General features: G+C 44.3%; 2 protein-coding genes across 2 annotated transcripts; both read left to right on the top strand.

Moving 5' to 3' along the window:
- The first annotated feature begins 2565 nt into the window (after positions 1-2565).
- Positions 2566-5358, top strand: dusp19a (dual specificity phosphatase 19a). The gene is made up of 4 exons (XM_088415654.1): positions 2566-2776; positions 3596-3642; positions 3713-3865; positions 4758-5358. The coding sequence occupies exons 1-4, from the start codon at positions 2566-2568 to the stop codon at positions 4989-4991; spliced, it is 645 nt and encodes a 214-aa protein (XP_088271780.1). The 3' UTR covers positions 4992-5358.
- A 2028-nt stretch (positions 5359-7386) lies between these two features.
- Positions 7387-18552, top strand: pde1a (phosphodiesterase 1A, calmodulin-dependent). The gene is made up of 17 exons (XM_088415663.1): positions 7387-7531; positions 7645-8558; positions 11860-11886; positions 12542-12658; positions 13290-13472; positions 14332-14398; positions 14833-14949; positions 15616-15756; positions 15836-15936; positions 16001-16126; positions 16415-16516; positions 16593-16713; positions 16780-16861; positions 17293-17413; positions 17488-17672; positions 17800-17973; positions 18055-18552. The coding sequence occupies exons 2-17, from the start codon at positions 7930-7932 to the stop codon at positions 18099-18101; spliced, it is 2340 nt and encodes a 779-aa protein (XP_088271789.1). The 5' UTR covers positions 7387-7531; positions 7645-7929; the 3' UTR covers positions 18102-18552.
- The last annotated feature ends 2538 nt before the right edge of the window (positions 18553-21090 follow it).

The raw sequence follows: 21090 nt of genomic DNA, 5'->3' as shown, positions 1-21090 counted from the left end.
AATATTAGTACAGGACTTGCATGGTACTGATGACAATATCTATGCATAAGTGAGTGTATGTGTTTGTGTGAGTTTGTGCTTGAATGCATGTGTGTGTGTGGGCGTATGCGCACACTTGTGTGTCAAGGGCATGGAAAGGTCCAATTAAAGGCAAAAAAAAATGTTGCTTTCCTTCTTTTGCACTGCACTAAAATGTTCTTGGAAACTACCAGACTCTTTTCCAACATAAATATAAGCACAGCTGCACACACACGCAGACAGGCAGGCTTAGTAGCTCACCCATAGAGGCCTGCTCCTTTAAACATGGCGTGCATGAAAACCAAGCTTTGAACAACAATGTCACACAACAGAAATCGGACATTCAGCACAAATGGTGCACAATGTGCGATGATGTAACGGTAACACGAGTGGTACATGATGTGTGACACAATCAAAACAGTATGACATTGTGTAGCAAATGCGACACCATGTAACAACGCAGTTCAATGTCTTGAAATGTGACACAGCCCAACAATTGCAACCGCAAGTGACATTAGTGTTCTTGTAACGCAGAAAAAAAATCACTTGCCTGTAACAGTGCAAGCCTTGACACCAAATCGACATGGATTTGTATTTTAACATTACAGTGGGACACAAACAACAATCTGCACATGTGACAAGGTTTCACAAATGTAAATACAGGACCCAAATACACCAAAATCTGACAAATAGAACTGTCACATTGATAACAACATGTGGCACAGATGGTATATGCTTGTAACACAATTTGATGAACTGTAACACAACAAGACACAATCTAATAACACCAACATAAAGTGTCAGTCAACAAATATGGCAAAATGCATCAAATGTAATGTGATACACTCTTTCAATGAGTAACTTATGTACATACTTTAAGACTATAAAGCAGCTCAATTTCACTCGGAGAATTCAAATTCACATCAATAGTTCATGCTGGGATGATATTTTTTGTCGTCTTGTCCTCATTGAGTTGTCAAGGTATAAGCAAAGCGTTTATTTGGCTTGGCCAGCAAGACGCCACTTTAGTGTTAAGGTTAGAATTTGGCGTTCTCTAGTGGACATTTATCGTCACTGCATATCTTGATAGCCTCATTTGTTTCTACCCGAGAATATGTCAGTGACGCCACCTTGCGTACATCTACGGTAGCCCTGGAGTGCAAATCTCTCTCTCAAAAAAAAAGAGTGAACAAAATTTTTTAAAAAAAGGAACATACTTTCTTCACTATTCTTTCTGATTGAACACATCCAATTTTAACTGAAGTATGGGCATTTAATATAAAATATTTTTAATAAAATATCAAAATGATTATTAAACAATTATGTGGATCAGTTAATAATACAATGTGGATTCTGTTATTTTACATTTACTATTTCCACCACACACTCACACATTAGATCTATTTTTGTTTGCTTGTTTTTTTTTTCTTTCCTTTTTGTGATTCGCACTTTAGGGCCACCGTATCTTGTATAGCTCCTATTTGCGCTCATGTTCATGAAGTCAGACATGGTCCTCTGTACATATGACATATACACCTCAAGGGGTCCCCTCAGTAGGCACTTGTTGGAACCATTTCAACCAAGATCAAGCAAGTCGCTCATTTCTACGCAACGTGACGCAACTTGAACACAAAACAGGTCAACGCAACAATGTGACAGCATTAACACAAAAGCACTGTTGTATGTGGAAACAACAAAAGCACTGAAATGGAGCTCAACATCACAATGCGCGTTAGGAGGCCACTTCATTAGTTCCACCGAGTTATCTCATTTCTGAGGGGGAAAAGCGCTCATTGAAAAAGAATGACTTGATTGTGCAGGTGAAAAGACTGGAGTTGGCTGAGTGGAGGCAAGACTTAAGAACACTCCTTTAGTCTCCTCGTGTACTTGGCTATGAATGTACAGGTGGCGTCGGGTGTCACTTGATTGTGCCTCCAGGCTAAGTATTGCCTGCACCTGGATGCGGAGTGCATCAGCCGGACCGCCGACAGCAAGTACAGCATCTTTTCTGGGTGGCCGCCTCGCTTTTTCCAACTGAAACCAGCGACTGGGACTCCAGACAAACGTCAGGAGGTAATGCACCAGTGTGTTAAGTCTAACGCATCTCCACCCTACTTCTGTAGGCTCTGCTAATCATGTTCATGTCTGAGGTACACCTCAGAGGTGGTGGTGGACCATGAAGGCTTTGTCAGTGTTTATCATTTCACTTGATTTCTGTAAATCTCTCTGTAAATTTCTTGTAAATCTCTTGACTGGCTTTTCTAATTGTAACAAAACAAAAAAACAGGTATCTGGTAGAGAACCTTGAGGTACACCATAGAACAGTGGTTTTCAATGTGCTGTACCTGTCACAGCGTTGCTACTAGCATGACAAAATGGGTTTTGGGGCAGAACTGGGTTGAGAGAAGGTGATCTGACAATGTGTGGCTCGCATAGGTCAGGCTTTGCTGTCAAAGTACAAATGCACTGACAAGGAAAGGTCCCCAGACACAGCACCTGTAATTTTTTTTTTTTTTTTCCCCCAGAAGTTACGCGCATCGTGGCACTATGCAGTCCTTGGCGGAAGAGATCCGGAGTTTCTCGCACACGCGTCTGAAGCGCCAGTGCACACGTGTGACCTCGCTGAGCGGCCGGCGCGTCGCGGAGACCCGCGAAGGCTCGGCCGAGGACCCTAACCCCCCGGAGACGGCGCCGGGCTATGTGCCCGACACCTCCTGGGACCTCCAGGTGGGCGCTGTCACACCCTACCTGCTGCTGGGTGAGTCGTGCACACCTTTCATGTCATAGAGAATTTTCAAGCTGGGATCAGCACAATATCAGGCAACATAACACACTTTTCAAACGTGGCTCAGATGTAGCCCCTTGTAACAAATGTTCTAACCTGCGCCAATTCAGCATCTGCTGTCACACTACCATGTCACAGTGTTACACATATGCATCTCCCCCCCAAAAAGAAGCCCAAAATGTACAAGCCAATATAACCTAGCCTTAAGAGAATGTCACAGAGTTTAACATTGTCCCACAAGAATTTAACACAATCCATTATTACCACAACTTGATTCAAACCATTAATGCTAATTGAGTCTTTCACAATGTAACACAAATGAGATTCAATGGAAGTTGAGACGCAAAACAATACAACACACTTTTAACACAAATGTCATGCAACTAGATGTAGGAGTAACAATCCATACACACAGTATATTCCCATTTTAACACCAAACGGCTAACATGTGATTCTGGCATAACAATTGTAGCACACAAACATAAGAATGCAATAAAATGGAGCCCAAGCAAAACACAATGGACAATTTGATACAAATTGATGCAATAAAAGCCTAAAGAGGCATTGGCGTCCATTAATTAGTAGTAAAAGTGTGATTGGTTTTGAAGTTGGCCTGCTTTCCTGTCATGCAGAGCATGTAACCAAATCTGCTGCAATGTAACAAACATTCCATATGCAATTCTGTCACATTGTAAATCTCACAACTGTGACACAAGTCACTGACTAGCACTGACCAGCAAAACCTTTAGCACCAAACACACAAGTTGATGATGAATTTCGCGTTGAGCGCAGGTGGCCAAGATGCGGCGCATGACTTCGCCACGCTGAGGAAGCACAAGGCAAGTGGCCTAAAAGCGATCAACTGGCGCTGCGTGACGTGGCGCTGAGACGTCCTTGTCTGTCTCCCAGGTGTCCCACATTCTGAACGTGGCCTTTGGGGTGGACAACGCCTTCCCCGACCTCTTTGTCTACAAGACGCTGAGCATCCCGGACCGACCCGACGCGCCCCTGCTCCCGCACCTGGCCCAATGCTGCCGCTTCATCCGGCAGGCGCAAAGCCAGGTAATGCCCATGCGCAACCCACTCGATTTTTTTCCCGCTTATGTGAGGACGCAAACAAATACCATAATATTTGAAGCACCTTGCTGCTCCAAAACGTTTCCTCCCCATTGGCATCTCCCGCATTATTTTCGGGTCATTTTTACCCGCATCTCTCTCGCAGTATTTTAGCCAAGGGTTGGCACAAGGGTGGTGTGATAATAAAGTGGTCGTGCCATGTTGAACCATATGGGTGAAAGTTCAGGTCCTTAGTGTATTCTTTCAATGCTTTCCTTTTGATGTGTAATTTCTTTGATGTAAACATCAAGGGATTGGACAAAATACTGCACAGGCTTGAAAGTGACTTATTTAGACATTTTTGGTGAAAAAAGTGGACTGACGGTGACATCACATGCGCTTTTTGATGAAATGCCCAAATGAAATCAAGGTGCAATGCACTGTGAGTGCCTTTGGAAGAATGCATCCACTTGCGGCGGCTTGCGAGCGACGTGACCTGATTCAATAATGCAGCAAGGTTGACTTCCTCTTTTATTAATGAGCGTGCGGCTCACGTGACACCCGAACACGACACCCGTTGCACACATGACCCGGTTGCGGCCGCCGGGGCCTCTTTGCTTCCAAAAAGTGCGCGGGACGCGAATGTAGCACAGTTTGACATTGAAAAATGCATTTTCATATTACAATGCCCTACGAAGGTGAAATAAATGGGACTCGGCGCAGAACCTTGAGGTACTCCTGAGCCCTCTTTGCAATGAAAGAACACACTGTCCGCTACTTTGACCATCTAATGCAAACACAATTAATTGGGACACAAATACTATGCGCATAGGTCTTGTTTGCCCCCCCATGCACAGAACCCATCCCGTGCTGTGCACGTGCTGTGTTTGTGAGACAGAAGGGCGTGGTGCTGGTCCACAGCAATGCAGGCGTGTCCCGAGGCCCCGCCGTGGCTGTGGGCTACCTGATGTGCTGCGAGGAGCACTCCTTCGACTCGGCCCTGGCCTGCGTGCGTGCCGCCCGACCCGCTGCCAGCCCCAACCCGGGTTTCCTGTGCCAGCTCAGGAGCCTGGAGGACCGCCAAGGCACAGATCAAAACCCGCAGGAGAAGCACGCCGTCCATGGCCATTGAATGTCACCTGCTCAGGGAAGCTCCTTCTCCTCCTCTTCACTCTTCTACATATTATTCATGCTCCTTCTTCAGCATTCTTCATCTAAGAGCAGCTAAGCTTTTATGATGTTTTTTGTACAATAATTGATCAAATTTGCTATTTTATCTTTCTAGAGGTCTTTAATACAAGTGCGGGTGACCTTTGACATTTGTGGAAAAATCATCTTTCAACCGACCTACATTTATTGGTGTTGACTTGAACCTTCTTTTAAATCAGGGCCTACTTCATAATATCAAATCAGATATTATGCACAATGAATATGGAATATTAGATGAATATTAAATTGAATATTTATTTTAATATTGTATGACTCTACGTCAGTGTGTTCTTAGCCGGCTTCCCAGGATTAAAGAAAAAAGATATATATATATATATATATATATATATATATATATATATATATATATATATATATATATATATATATATATATATATATATATATATATATATATATATATATATATATATATATATATATATATATATATATATATATATATATATATAGTGTTATTATTGACCACAGCTACAGCTAGCTAAGGTGGTCTCTATTATCTGAAAAATGTTTTCCTCCTGAAAAAACAGCCCATCTGTGATTAACTCAATTCCTCTATATCAATAGTTTTAAGATGAATAAAATGTAATGCCATTGTCTTACATGAACCAAATGTTTTTATGCCTGTTTTCCTTGATTGATTACGTGTCTTCAAACTAAATTCATTAAGCTTGCATTCGCAAAATTAAAACTGTTGTATGGAATTCAAAGGAAGTAATAAAACGTATACATGGAATTTACCAAATTTACAGTTCGAAAAAGGCCATTAAAATGTATTTCATAAAACTGAAGTTGAGTACGTGAAAACGTGTTCATTTTATTCCAGCTCGTTTGCACAATTTGCGACACTTCCGGCCACGAGCAGTCGTCGTTGTTGTGGTTACAAAGTGGAGTTCCCATCTCATAATAACAACCCGCAGCAGCCCAGTCCAGCCCCTCTTTCTCCTCCACTGCGCGGCGTGGCGAGGCCACGTGTCCCCAGCTCGCAATGCGCCCGAGCCCCGCTTGACCATGGGATCCTTCTGCTCTGGCCTGGACCCCCAGACCGCCGTCGTCGCCGCGTCCCGCGCAGGTCAGATGTCACGTGGACGTAGCTTGTCACTGTGGCACGTCATGCATGTTGTCCACAACTTCTTGCCAACTCTTTTTTTTTTGGCCGGTCTTCTGAAATTCGATTGCCGCGCAAGAGTCGTGCGCTCGTGTTGTGGTTTCTGCGTGCGTGCACACTGGAGCGTAATGAAGTCATGCTGATTGGGGAGTAGCGATTAATGCACCGAGAGCGGCACGACTGACCAAACGTGCGGTTGCCATGACGATTCCTTGCAAACCAAGAGCAATCACTACCGTAAATAAAAACAAAAACAACAAGAAATCAAAACTAGGTACAATGAGGCATTTTCAAAGCAGGGAAAAAATCTCAAAGGAATTTAATATATATATATATATATATATATATATATATATATATATATATATATATATATATATATATATATATATATATATATATATATATATATATATATATATATGTATGTATTGCTGTCCAGAGAGATGGGGGAGGTCCCTCTTCCAGGGCCAGAGTTGCCCTCCAGGGTAGCTTCACACGTTGGCTCCAATTGAAGCCCGCAGCCAACAAAATGGGCAGCGGGAGGCAGGCCCGACTTTTATTACACTTAAAAACAACACAGCAATCTACTGGACAACACTCCTGCCGCCAGAACTTCCTCTCAGGCCGCGCATGCGCCTCTTCCTCTCTCGCTCACTCGCCTGAGCGATCTCTTCATGTCAGGTCACACCATACACGCAACGCTATTGTCACATTTAAGGTGGTGTTTTTGAAGCGCTAGGAATGGTTATGTAAAACACGATATGACAAAAATCATGATACAAAATCCACTCCAGAGGGGATCGATGTAAAAAACGAAATAGTACGTTTCAAAACCGATATGCGATATACTGGAAAATGAATTGTCAAATTTCAATATGCGTATAGCGTCACTTCGTATTGCAATACGAGTGCGGTCGTCTGGAGCAGAGCATTTCAATGAGGCGTTTTCATCTCGTCTGGAGCAGAACATTTCCACAAGTCGATTCTTTATTCATCTATCTTCATTTTCATGTACTGTTGAAGTGAATATCTTGAGCGTTTTCTCTGGCAGGTGACCTCCTCCGTCCGACGGGAGAACACGGCAGGGAACGGGGGAGCAGGCGCGGCATCGGAAGGTGGGGCTACACAGCGCCAGCCAATCACAAGGTGGAGAAAAAGTTTCAGACAAGGTACCTGCACTGCCTGCTTGGGAAAGAAAGGAGGAGGACTCGGGACGAAATGAACGGATGGAAGCAGGAGTAGTTGAGGTGATGAGAAAGAAAGACCCAGTCAGGAGAATAGATGGATGAAAGCTAGCCAACAAAATGACCATAAAGAAAAAAAAGAAGGAGGTAGGAGAAAAAGAGGATGAGGAGATGTGCGATGATGCGCGTGAATGTGCGTGTGCATGTTGGCAGCAGGATTCCATCACTCTTAGCAACCGGGTGCTTTTGCGTTGCTACAGTAACGACGTACTCCGCTGCCGCTCTCTCTCTCTTGGTCCATCTTCACCACCGTGCGCTTCCTGCCCACGTTGCCACGGCGACGCGCTCCAGGACGAGGAGTCCGACGCTCGGGAGCGTCCAGAACGCCTGGAAGCCTGCGACTCCTCCTTTCGTTTTCTTTCCTTCGGTTCGGGTCTGCCTGTGGTCAACTTTGACGCCTGCTCCCCGAACAGGAAGTTGATGAACTTCCGACATTCCTTCCTGGACTCCCCCTCCTTCGCCGCCTCCTCTTCCTCCACACCCACATGAACACCCACGGCCAAGAGGAGGCTGCCGTAGCGCCGCAAGAGGAGGAGGTGCAAAGCCGGGAGGAGGAGATGACAGTCGAGGAGGCGCAACAGGAGCAGGTGCAGCCGGCCGGCGAGGAAGAAGAGGAGACGCAACAGGCTGCGGATCAAACCGAGGAAGAGATGGAGGAGGCGCAGGAGCAAAAAGAGGAGCAAGAGGAGGTGCGGCAACGGGAAGAGGAAGACACGGAGGAGATGCCGCAGGAGGAGGAGCAGCAGGCTATTGGTGCTGTGCGGCCAGAAGACATGGAGGAGGTGCAGCTGCGGGGAGAAGAAGGGGAGATGCCGCAGAAGGAGGAGCGGCTGCAGGCAGAAGAGGAGCCTCCACAGATGGAAAAGCAAGCCGCGCGGGAGGAGCTGTGGATTGCACGCAGCTCGGAGCCAGAGGATGGAGCCCAGGAACTGCACTTTGAGGGGGAGGACAATGCAGAGCAGGTGGAGGAGGAGCAGGAGGAGAACGCAATGCAGATGCTGCAGAGGGACGCCACGGCACAGGCAGAGAAGCAACAAATGGAGGAGGAGCAGGACTTTGTGGATCCACTGGAGCAAAACCACAACAGTCAAGTTCTCAATCGCCTTCGCGGAATGTAAGTGGACGGCGGGGCGAGCGTGATGTCATCATCCGCAGATGATGCCATCATCATGATGCAACGGCAAGTTGCCATGATGTCATCGGGATGGAAGTCCGCAAGTTTGCCTGGCTGTGTGCCTTTGCGTGAGGGCGCGGTTGCCGTGGCAACAGAACAGCCTTACCGGGACGCTAACTATTGCGTTTGTGTCGCGCTTCACCCATCCACCTTGACTAGCAAACAGCGCAGGACAAGTTCCAATGCATGAGCAGGGCTGCGAGTAACCATTATTCATTATTTAGCCCATCATTTGAACAGTCAGGATTTTTAAAAAAAAAATTGATATTTTAAAGAGACAGTGTCTAAGACTCAGTGACATCTAATGGCAAAAAAAACATTTTAAAAACCCACAATAACATTCAATAAAATGCTAAAATATGAGTTTAATCACGTGTACATGTACATTTTTATTTATATATTGCTAGGTCAAGTCATGTGTGATGCAATGACATTTTTGGCTGCCATCTTTGTGCTACAGATACCCCAAGGACTAGAACTTGTACTGCTAGTAGGCATGCAAGATCTGGTCTTTCTAAGACAGGGGTGTCAAACACATTTTCAACTGTGGGCCAAATTGTCAAATCGATTTTAAGTGTGATCGTCACACATTTTCCGAATTTTGAAATCAGAGGCCAGTAAAACCATTCAAAAGGTGGGGAGGGGTAATAAAAATGCTTGTCGATTCCTGAAAAATACTTATAAAACTTCAAGACAACTTGCTAAGTTGGTATTTTCGTCAGGAAGTGCCAGATTTGGCCCCCAGGCCTTGAGTTTGACACCCATGTTCTAAGACATGCGGCTACTTTAAAATCCTTGCATTATTTTAGTTAACCACTAGGTGGCACTAAATCCCACACACTGTCCCTTTAAATGGCATCTTCACGTTCCGTTGTTTTATGATTACAGAGAAACCAAAAAGGAACCATTTAGAGGGTTATTCGTTTACTATTTTTTGTAAATATCTTATTTAAATTGCGTACGATCGTATTCAGTCCGCTCTCATAGTGGCTCAAGAAATCAGACAAAATTCACTGTTGAGAGGCTGATATCACGAGCATTTGGACTATATCTTAAATCGATTATCCAGAGTAATTATTGATTCATTTGTTTATTGATGATTTGTCTATTAATAGTTGCCCATACGGTAGAGCAACGGGTTCAGGAGCATTGCAAATGAGGTGGAGCTGCGGATTATGGACAAGGGTCATGCACAGGTGCCTCAAGTCCAGCAATGCATAAGCTCCGGGTGCAGATGGGCTCAGTTAAGGTCAACGCTCAGAGGTGCGCTTGGGATGATAACGCCCCTTTATCCACAGTTGCACCACTGAGCACCTCCATCCAGATCGACGGCCACCTTTCAGGGGGAGGGAGTATCGGTTTCTCCAATTCTGTGGGCCCGTGCTCGTTATGTCACGCGATCATCGGCGGTGGCTATGTCTCGTTTGGCGCACCTGCCATGCGGCGGCCATCTTGCTGTCTTTTTTTGTCATTAAACAAACAAAAGCGCGCAACAGGCTGAAGAGGCTTGTTGCCATCCCGCTGCCAATTGCTGCACACGCTGGCTCACATAAACGTGTGACAAACAAACAGGGAAGGAGACACATTTGCTTCCAGCGTCTCTCACTTTTTTTTTTTTAATCGCAAATGTGCCGCAGAAGTCGCCCAGCAACACCGCTTGACAGCCCAGGGATACATTTAGAGCTGTGACCAATACAAAACCGCAACAGAAGTTAATGCTTATATATAGTGTATCGATGTGCACACACACACATGCTCGCACACAAGGTTTATTTTCTATCGTAGTGGGGACGTCCTATTGATATAAAGCCTTTCCTAATCCCTAACCCTAACCATCACAAACCGAACCCTTATCCCTATCCTCAGCCAATATTCAATTCAAACCTATACTCTAAAAGCAAGTCTTAATCCTCAAAATAGGTCTGAACTTGTTGGGTCCACTATAATGGTCCCTACAGTGCAGCCCCCATGTAGAAAAAAGCCAAGGCACACATACACACACGCGCGCGAGGGGGTTCTATCATAGTGAGGACATCTAATTGACATAGCGCATTTCCTCGTCTATAAAAGTTAGGGACTAATCTTAATCCTTAAAACAGATTGCCCAACCCAAGCCTCAACCAAAATCCAATTATAATTTATCGACGGTATACTAGAACATTTTTGACCCTTGAAAAAAAGGTCTCAGCTTGTGAGGTCCACCAAATCGTTCCCCACAAGTTCAAGAGCTCTGCACAGAGATGATAAAATCTGGGATGTGGTCCCCATCATGTACGAAAAACCAAAGGCACGCACACACACATACACGTTACACACACATACATATATATCCATCCATCCATTTTCTAGAGCTGCTTATCCTCACAAGAAAATTAATAAAAAGCTTCATTATCATGTATCAAATGATATAAATCCCTTATATATATATATATATATATATATATATATATATATATATATATATATATATATATATATATATATATATATACATATATATATATATATATATATATACATATATATATATATATATATATATATATATATATATATACATATTTATTATAGGTAGATGTGGAAATTCTAGAATAAATAAATGACAAACAGAAAACATTACTTTATCATGCTACATTCTACATGATGCTAACTGTGAGGCTTCATTCAAATACTGACACCATCAGCATGATGCTAACATGTCGTTAAGTCTGAGACGACATACTAATGAACAAAATTCTATGCTAACATGACGCTTACTATTATGATACTGTCATCGTGATACTTTCAAGCTCCATGCATGCTAACATGATGCTATTAGAATGCTACATACTCTTCTAACACGCAGCTGACTGTTAAATCCTACCATGAGGCTACCTTTTGTGATTTATGCTAACATGATGTCAACGATCATGCTACCTGTTGTTACGCTAAGCCTGAATGAAGTTGCGCACATAGTGTGAAAAAGTATCTGCACATTTATGTACATTGCTAGTCTCTGTTTCCATGGTGACCGTGCGCGCCAACGCGGCACACTGAATGACAAAGACATAAAAACACAGCAGAAAGATTTTTTTTTCCATCTTGAGATCTGGCTGTTGTTTAATTTGGTGTTGTTTTTGTTGTCATCAGCGCATGCATGAGCGCACAAGACAGGCATACTTGAATATTTGACTGTGTGAACAAAATGGTGGCGCTTGTTTACTTTGGAACTGTTCAAAATTTCTCTTTCTTCTCTTCACAGGCAAAAATATAAAAACACATCACAGAGGTAAGACAAGCAAACACACATTCACATCCACCTACACACGCAAAAGCGCGAGCGCACACAGACACACACACACCTTTATTGCTCTCGGTGGAGTCATTTCGACTTTCACTTAAAAAATGTCTTCATTGCTCACTGTCCTGTTGCCATGGAAACTAAAACATATTTCCCTCCAGTTTGGTCACCATGACAACAGCACATGCCTTTCATCCACAGAGGTCCAGCAGTCAAAACGTCAGCATTTCACAACACTTCAAATATTAGCTTAGCTTAGCTTAGTTTAGTTTAGTCTAAGCTCTACTCCATCTCGGTCGTGGTTTGATGATGGAATACGCTTTAGTTGCCATGCCAACAAAATAGCCATTTATTTATTTATTTGTGAATTTTTAAGTCAAAGTAACCGTGATTGTACCGGGAGTAATAACAGTAATGGTGGTACTGGCCATGTTCTGGTATTTTTTTTGGTGGTTACCCTTGAGGCGCTCTGGAATCGCCATAAATCAGTTTCAGCCTCCTCCTGAAAACAATCAATACGTTTGTGATTTTTTTTTTTAATCGAAAAAAGCACCATATTAAATATTTGACGTTAAAATTATTCTCTTGGAAAAAAAGCAGGGCGTGACGGCTAAATATGCTACCCTTTTGTTTTTCTTTTAAGGTTGAAAGCGGCGATGGCGGTGATGGACAGCGGCGGCGCGCTGGACCTTGCCGAGCTGCGCGGCAGCTTGCAAATGGCCGCCGCCATGTTGGACTCCGTCTACGCCGATGAGACCAAGTGAGAAGGCAAAACATTTTTGCACACACACTCCTGAAACACACTCTGAACAATACAAAACATATCAGACAACACAATTTGGCGATGGTCAGTGCTGCGTTACTGACTCAGAAATAATTTTGGGGGGGCTGCTCGGCAATGCTTAGCGCCAAGCTAGCTTTATGGTTTCTTGCTGATAAGAGCATTCTGGAATGCCTATCAAGATAACCAATGAATGCAGACCAAATTTGCATTTTTTCTAAGATTAGCGCTTGGCCAGGAAATGCAAGATAGAAGTTTTTTAATTCTCTGATTAAAGACGTTTTTCTTTAAATTAATTCAACTTCAGCAATACTTTTTTTCACTTGTAGTGTATGTAACAGATGAAATTTAGACAAATGGTAACAGTCTTCTTTAGTTGTAGGGCAGGCCGTTATAAGTGAGAACCATTTGAGTGTCATGTAAAGCGTGATAATGCCATCCAGTGGACATGATTGTTAATTGCACTCTCGTCCCCTGCATTCCCTCAGATGGAGACATAATACTAAACATAATGGTGCATTAAAGCCTTGTAACACACTCACACATTATTCATATGGCTCTCATACATGCTCTTGAAATGCCGCCGTCATACACGTGTTATTTCCCGCAGACGTCTGCTAGACCCCGAAGACGAGCTGAGCGAGCTGCCGGCCGAGTCGGTGCCCAGGGAGGTGCGGGATTGGCTGGCGTGCACCTTCAGCCGCAAGATGGGCGTGGCCAAGCGCCGGCCCGAGGAGAAGCCGCGCTTCAGGAGCATCGTCCACGCCGTGCAGGCGGGGATCTTTGTGGAGAGGTGAGCAATTCCCGACTTTGGAACGCTCGTACCTTTAAACCGCAAGATTACTTTTTTGCAACGTGTTGCAGCCATCTGGCTGAAGATCATTTACAAATTACAGCCATCGGTTCACCCTTTACACATCGGCTGAATTTGACTAGAATTGGCTTTAAAAGTTATCAAGCTTACTTGATCATTTAAACCTATACATGATAAACTTAAATGATTTCAAAACAAACACAAGAGCGGAGTGTTGTGGGTCGGATGTAACGGACGGACTCATTCGCCGCCATAAATGGCAATACAAGTTCTGGTTTGCCACTGACATAATACCTTCCAAATCTAGAAGTCAAAGTTCTAAAGGCAATGACCCTATAGTCATATGGTTGTATTTTTAATATATTTATTATTGTAATAATTACATTATTGTTAAATAGAGGAAAAAAAATGTAAACATTTCTGAAAGTTATAAAAAAGTGATAGATTTATTTTTAAATATCTAGGTAAGCTTTTGCCAAATCTTGTCAAATCTATCAAATTTATAGGACAAAAATAGTTCATTAAATAGTTCCCTTTAAAATGTGAATCACCAGGCTAACCACTGGATAGAAATATAAATGTATAAAAGAAAAAAAAGTTTATCATTTTTTGTTACATCATAATTTTTTACATTTTTTATAATGGACTTTTTTGTTTTTTACTTATTGTACTTCATTTGAGTGAAAAATGGATGCTGATATCAATCAGCGTCGAGCTTAACGACGCGTGAAAAGTGTTTGTGTGTTTGCAACAGTTGCCATGGCAACCCATAATGGTCCCGCAGCACCATTTCCTCATCCGTGCGCGCGTGTGCCCATATGTGTGTGTGACACGGCAGGATGTACAGACGGACGTCCAACATGGCCGGCCTGACGTACCCGCCCGCAGCTCTGGCACCTCTCAAGGTAATCACATCCCTTCAGCTTTTAGCACTGCGCTTCTGTCAGCAGGAAGTGATGTCATTGTTGCTGTCAACTGGTGGACGTGCTAAGCACTCCTTCACTCTGCCGCCTTATGTGTTTTTTTTTTTTGTTTGTACTACCATGGAGTAAATATAATAGAAAACAGAAGTAAACATAAGTATAAAAAAAAATCCAACAGAATTTTATGTATATAATTGATCAATCAATAAACCTGTTATTATCACTATTTATAATAAAAATAGCAGATGAAAATGAACGTACATCTTAGTGTTGTTGTCTATTATATTAAATCAGATTAATACCAGCATCCCAAGCATTCTGAGTAAAATTTATAATAATCGTCCTTGAATATTTATAATGCTTTTGCGAAGATTTTATTTTTTGGTTCTGATGATTGTCACGGTGGTGTTTTGCAGAAGGTGGACCAGTGGTCCTTCGACGTGTTTCATCTTCACGAGGGCACGGGCGAGCACGCGCTCAAGTTTCTGGTCTACGAGCTCCTGACGCGCTATGACCTCATCAGCAGGTTCAGGGTACACGCGTCTTTATCCGCTCACCTCTATATGCCCGCACGCCCACTTTTTTTTTGTCAGCCACTGGGAGGCGACAGTGTAAGTTATAGACTTGCTGCGTGCGGGTTAAGTTCACAGATTCCCCACATTGTGAGCAGTCAGTGAACACCTCGACAGTGAAACATTGAAAGCAGTCTTTTTACCTTTTCCTCGCGACGCGGCTGAAGTTCATTTTGCCTTTAATACCAGTTGTGTTGCGCAACATCCACCAAGTTTATGATCGTGCGCCAAAAGACCGCGATTAATAAACGAGTCAAATGGAATACCTTTCTGTGTTTTCTAACCGGTGCGCTCTTAATTGAATCAGATGGAGACATCATAACTTTTACATGATCCTCTCCATTTTAGTCATATTCCTGCGTGTGAACAAGCAATGATTCGGACGTTGGTTATGTCTGCTCGCTTCTTTTATCGAAAATAATGACGTAACAATCTCAGCTAACACGAGCGGCAACAGGCACTTGCTGCTAACAGCCAATTGATATCCGCCCTCTAGCTCATCCCATTATGGTAATTATGTCATACATTTGGGGAATTGCGGTAGATGTCTTGCAAAAGTGCTTTGTTGAAATCATTAAAAAGTTGAAATCATTTCCGAGATTGCGCTTTTGTCTGCGCACGCTTCAGATTCCGGTGCCGGCTCTGGTTCAGTTTGTGGAGGCCTTGGAGAGTGGCTACAGCAAACATAAGAACCCCTATCACAACCTGATCCACGCCGCAGACGTCACTCAGACGGCGCACTTTCTCATGCTGCACACCGGAACCATGGTGAGCGTCGCCCAAATCGGCGCGTTGACTCGCGTTAGCCAAAAGTCATTGACACAAAAAGTTTTGCACGCGCATGTAGCACTGGCTGAGCGAGCTGGAAATCCTGGCCATGGTTTTCGCCGCCGCCATTCACGACTTTGAGCACACTGGAACCACCAATAACTTCCACATACACACCAGGTACCACGCCAGCATTTTGGGTGCGCCGGCGTGCTCCTTTTTTGACCCGGCGCACGTCCGCCAGGTCGGAAGTGGCCATCTTGTACAACGACCGCTCGGTCCTGGAGAACCACCACGTGAGCGCCGCCTACAGGCTGATGGCCGAGGAGGACACCAACATCCTGGTCAACCTCAACAAGGACGACTGGAGGTGCGCACTGTCTTGATTCAGAAACAAACAAAGTATTTGCAAGGATTCTACTCTACCTGCTTTTTTTGATTTATGGATCCAAAAATAGTAGCCGTTTGCGCATCTTTGAGCGGCAATGATAAAGATGCACATTTGCGCAACTTTTTTGAAGTTTTTTTTTATTTTTTAAATGGGCGTTGCAGAGGAAAACTAAGCAGAGCAATGGCAGAAGATGATGTTGGCATGGCAAGCGCTTGTGAGCGCAAAGTAGCCTGTCCAAACTCACGCCTGTTTACCCCCCCCCCACAGGGAACTTCGCTCGCTGGTGATCGAGATGGTGATGTCCACGGACATGTCGTGTCACTTCCAGCAGATCAAGACAATGAGGAACTCGCTGGCCCAGTCGCACAGGTGCCGCCTTTTCCCGATCACTCGTGCGGTGCTCTTTGTCCTCCTCTTGTTATGACGGGTGTGTCTTTTTGTCCAGTGTGGACAAGGTGAAGGTTTTGTCGCTGATGCTGCACGCCGCTGACATTAGCCATCCCGCTAAATCGTGGCCGCTGCACTACCGCTGGACGCATAGTCTCATGGAGGAGTTCTTCAGACAGGTAGGCACACACTAATGCGTCAGAAATGAGTCAACACCTCCTGAGTCTGTGTCGTTTGTGTCCTAGGGCGACAAAGAAATGGAACTGGGCCTTCCTTTTTCTCCTCTGTGTGACCGCAAGGCCACCATGATCGCACAATCGCAAATTGGTAAGAGGAACCCTGCCTTGGCCCTATCTATGCACTGAAAAGAAGCCGGTGCCCATCTTAAACTTGGTTTGAACGGGCATCACTTGGTGCCTTTCTATTCCCCTCAGATTCGTGTAAAAAGGAATTTGCACAAAAGCAAAGTGGTCATGGAAACACGGAAAAAAACCCTCCCACATGTGGCAAAGATTTTGATGCGCTCACAAAGCGATTTTTGAGACTCGTTGGAATAGAAGTATTTTGTTAAAGTGTCATGGAAACACTTAGCATGTAAATGAAATTTTCCATTATATGATAGCATGAAGCTAGTAAGGTTCTCATAATCACGCAAGTATCAATGCTAACAGTTAGCATGCCAATAGGAAATTCCATGCTATGTTTGCCCTTAGCAAGAGGGGTTGCATGTTATATCTTATTTTGTACCCAAATGTCAGGTTTCATCGACTTTATCGTGGAGCCAACATTCAGCGTCCTGGTCGACATGACGGAGAAGGTGATGGCCCCCCTGATAGACGAGGAGAGGAAGGCCCAGGAAACGGGAAACCGGCGGCCCAGGTATAGCCTCGCCGCTCCCAAGACCCGTGGCGCCGGCCGAGCAAGCGCTGACGCCGTCGCTCTCCTCCGCTCAGCCTGACGGGGAGCGGCTCAGTGACGGTGGAGTCAGTCCAGAGGCGCAGTGGCGGTCGCCGTGGCGATCGCGACGACTCTCAAACGGACTTCTCACTCACTGCCATTGACCTGCCTGGGCTCAGGAAACACCTGAGTGATGTCATTGGCAGGAACAAGGACAGGTGGAAGGAACTCTCTGTGGATGGTACGTGCGCGACCCTCCAACACACTAACTCTCGACACATTCACAATTGATACGTTTTCCAAACGCTCCATGGAAACGAAACTCATCCAAAAAACTCATGGAAAGTGTCTGCATGTGTGATGGGAAGAATTGGCCAATAAGAAGCAAGAAGATCAAGAGAGGGCGGAGCCCCAGATGAAAAGCTGCACTACCGATCAGTCGCAGGGCCCACCTGATGAAAGGCGTGACCACCATGACCACGAGCGAGATTCACCTGATGTCCAGCCTGACGTTCAGCCTGAGGACCACTCGAGATGGAATGGTAGACCACTTAAATGTATTATATCATACACGTGGCCCACAGCACGCTGTCTTTGACGTGATGCTGTGGTAATGGTTGTAGGAGCGGGGCCAGGAGAGGAGGACCAGGAAGTGCCTGAAAACGACTAGAGGGAGCCTTGCCAAGGAAATTGTCATCATAGCAACCGATTGTAAGGGGTCCTGCCTGGCAAAGGCCTTTGGATTTTGTTCTTTACGACTGAACTTGAAGACGTCACGCCAGCTGTCGCGGCTTCTTGTTTAAACCGCGTGTTGGACGCTCAACCAGCATTTAGCTTAGTGCCCATCAAGCTAGCTTCCTAGCTAGCTTAACATGAATGGTACGCAAGCGTGAGTGACGCTGTTCTTTGGATCTTTGTCAGTCATTTCATCGCCATGGCAACACTCTCCAAAACAGCTGAGGCCAATAAAGGGAGGCCTTGTGTGTGCGTGCGTGCGTGTTTGTGAGTGTGTGTGCGCGGGCACGTTTGTGAATGTATGTACGTGTGCGTGCCATTGTTTTGTGTGCGTGTGTTGCACAGATGATTTGTGTTAAAATGGAAATAAACATCCTCCACTGTCACAGTTGTGACGTCACTGTAGATTACACGCACGCATAAACACTAACATACACACACTAAAATATACGTGCTTCCACACGCGCATGCACTCACGCTTGAAAACAAAGGAAGACAGATGCACACAAACGGAAGTTTATGCTGTGCATGCACTAACAGTAATGACCAACAGGGGTCAGCAGACGGACACACGTTCAACTGAGTGATGACCGCGGCAAAGACTCCGTGCCCAATCCTTTTGGACCAATTATTCCGTTACCAAAGTTTGTAAGGCACGGCTGCATAAGGGCTGCGCTGATTGATCCCCAAAGCTAGTTTTACTCAACAATCCTAGAAAAAAAGAAAGAAACAAACAAAACAAAAATAACTCCAATAGACCAAGTGTGGGGCTCGGATGGTATCATAATAGTTTGAGCAAAGATGTTTAGGGGGCATTTTCTCAGTTCTTCAAATTTCGTTGCTGGAAATGTGGTAGAAATTTCTTGACGTGAACAGAGCCACCAAACACGTCTCAAGAAGTTGCGCCTGTAAAGACACATTGGAAGGTTCATTGGGCCATTTTTAGACTTGTTATGAGCTGTTGCATTTGGAAGTTCTTAGAGTTATACGTCATTTTATTAGTCATTAAATCGGGTTTGTGCTGCTCATATAGCGTTTGGGTTGAATCTAAATGCCACGGACCGTTAGGAGTTTAAAAAAAAAATATTGGTACCACCCCATCCACTCTTGAGGATCTCTGGGCCCTCTACACCCCTCTGGTCACCACATCTTGCAGCTCCTCACCTCCTCAGGTAGGTGCTCTAGGCCTTTGCATTTTGCCATCCATCCCCTCAACACATGACTCAAATTCTGATTTGCAAATGCAATTTTTCCTGTCACTGGGCATGGACTGCTCACTGGTTTACAGTGGTATTGAAGTCAAGGGCTCAACAGCCAGTCATACTGCTTATCACCGCTAATGAGCAATTTTCTTTATTTACTCCATCTAGCAAAGTGGGCAGAATATGTTTAGCTGCTTGCATAGTAGACTCAACAAGCTGCCTTTTGAAAATAATTAGATGGTAATCGCTTGGATGAAGATTGACCAAATGAAATCAAGTTATGACGCTCAGTACGCCCTCTGTGTGATTTTACAAAAAGGCTCTCAAAATGTGACTTCAAAAATGCAAATGTAAGTTCTATCTTTTTTAATAAAAGAACACACATTAACTCATTGATTTTCGTGCTAGTTATACGAACTTTTGAACATTTTTGAACATTTATCATTATTTTTGAACATTTATCATTATTTTCATTTTTTTTTCCAAACTCTTGTGTGCCCTCACAGTTGAAATCCATTGAAATGTAGTGCAGTTTGGTGGTCTTTATCCTAAAAATAACTCACCAGTGATGGGTCACTGTGACTTGCTGTATGTAATGGCACCTTGCTATTTTGGCTCATAGTTATCACACCGCCAGAATCTAACATTGTCCCATACCTACTCCCTGCATGCATGGAGACCGAACGGACATCAGTATTATACAGAGCAAGGATTTTTCAGCCGTCATTGTACTGAAATTAGCTCACAAGCGACCATGTTATCTTTGCTGGGTGAGCCTGGGCGTTGTTTACGCAGCTGTCATTGGGTGCCATGTATTACCTTTGCTTCATGTCATGGTCATGCCCACTGGGCTTTATTTTGTATTTTCACAGCAGCAAAGAGCCGCTTTAGCGAAGACAGGATTAAAAGACTGTCTCCACTTAGTGGCTATGTCGTTGTTTGGCCTAATAGCTCATCTTTGCGGAGACAAACACTTGACTGCCAGAAATGCTTGTGACTCAAATTGGACAAGGTCAGCGCTTACAGCGCGCTAGGCCAAGGGACCATTTTCCTGCGGATGTCGCTGACAAACCCACAGCCTGATGTCTGTGCATTGTCTGCAATGTCGTCTATGAATTGAAAAAGCTGTTGACTGATGAGTTGATTATTACATTTAATGCCAGCACTTTAGAGCATTTTGACATCTTCAAGGCCCACTTGATATTGCATTCAATGATTATATTTACCCCGTCCTTACCAAACAATAAACTCTATCCTATTAGCAGGGGAAAAAATTGTTTCATTCAGCACTCTTCCCTTCTTTCAGTAGTAAGTTATGCAAAATGGGAACCTTTCTCACCCTGGACTCCAACACTGTGTTTGTCTCCATCAAAAATGGTGCATGAATGCCATCTACTGGTGATTGTCCAACATTAAAGTTGTTTACATTTGCACTAGAGACGCATCAAACACTCATTGACGTGTATCCTCGTCAATGGCAGTGAATGAATTCAGGTCACAAGACAAGACTATGTGGAAACTTCATAGAGATTTGAACGCTCCTTCTGCACATGCTCGATGCGAGCGACAGGAAGTGGGCGGTGTCTTTTCTCAGCTCTCGGTGGCCTCCTTTGTTGGGACGTTTCCTGCCTTTCGTGCTATGGCTGGTCTGCTTGCCTATCTACAAAAAAAAAAAAACAACAATGGGCTTCACTTTGTTGGTCCCCAGGGGACTGCAATATG

The sequence above is a fragment of the Hippichthys cyanospilos genome, chromosome 5 (genome assembly GCF_059441005.1).
Source record: "Hippichthys cyanospilos isolate Australia breed blue-spotted pipefish chromosome 5, RoL_Hcya_1.0, whole genome shotgun sequence".
NCBI lineage: Eukaryota > Metazoa > Chordata > Actinopteri > Syngnathiformes > Syngnathidae > Hippichthys > Hippichthys cyanospilos.
This window is presented reverse-complemented; position numbering and strand designations above follow the sequence as displayed.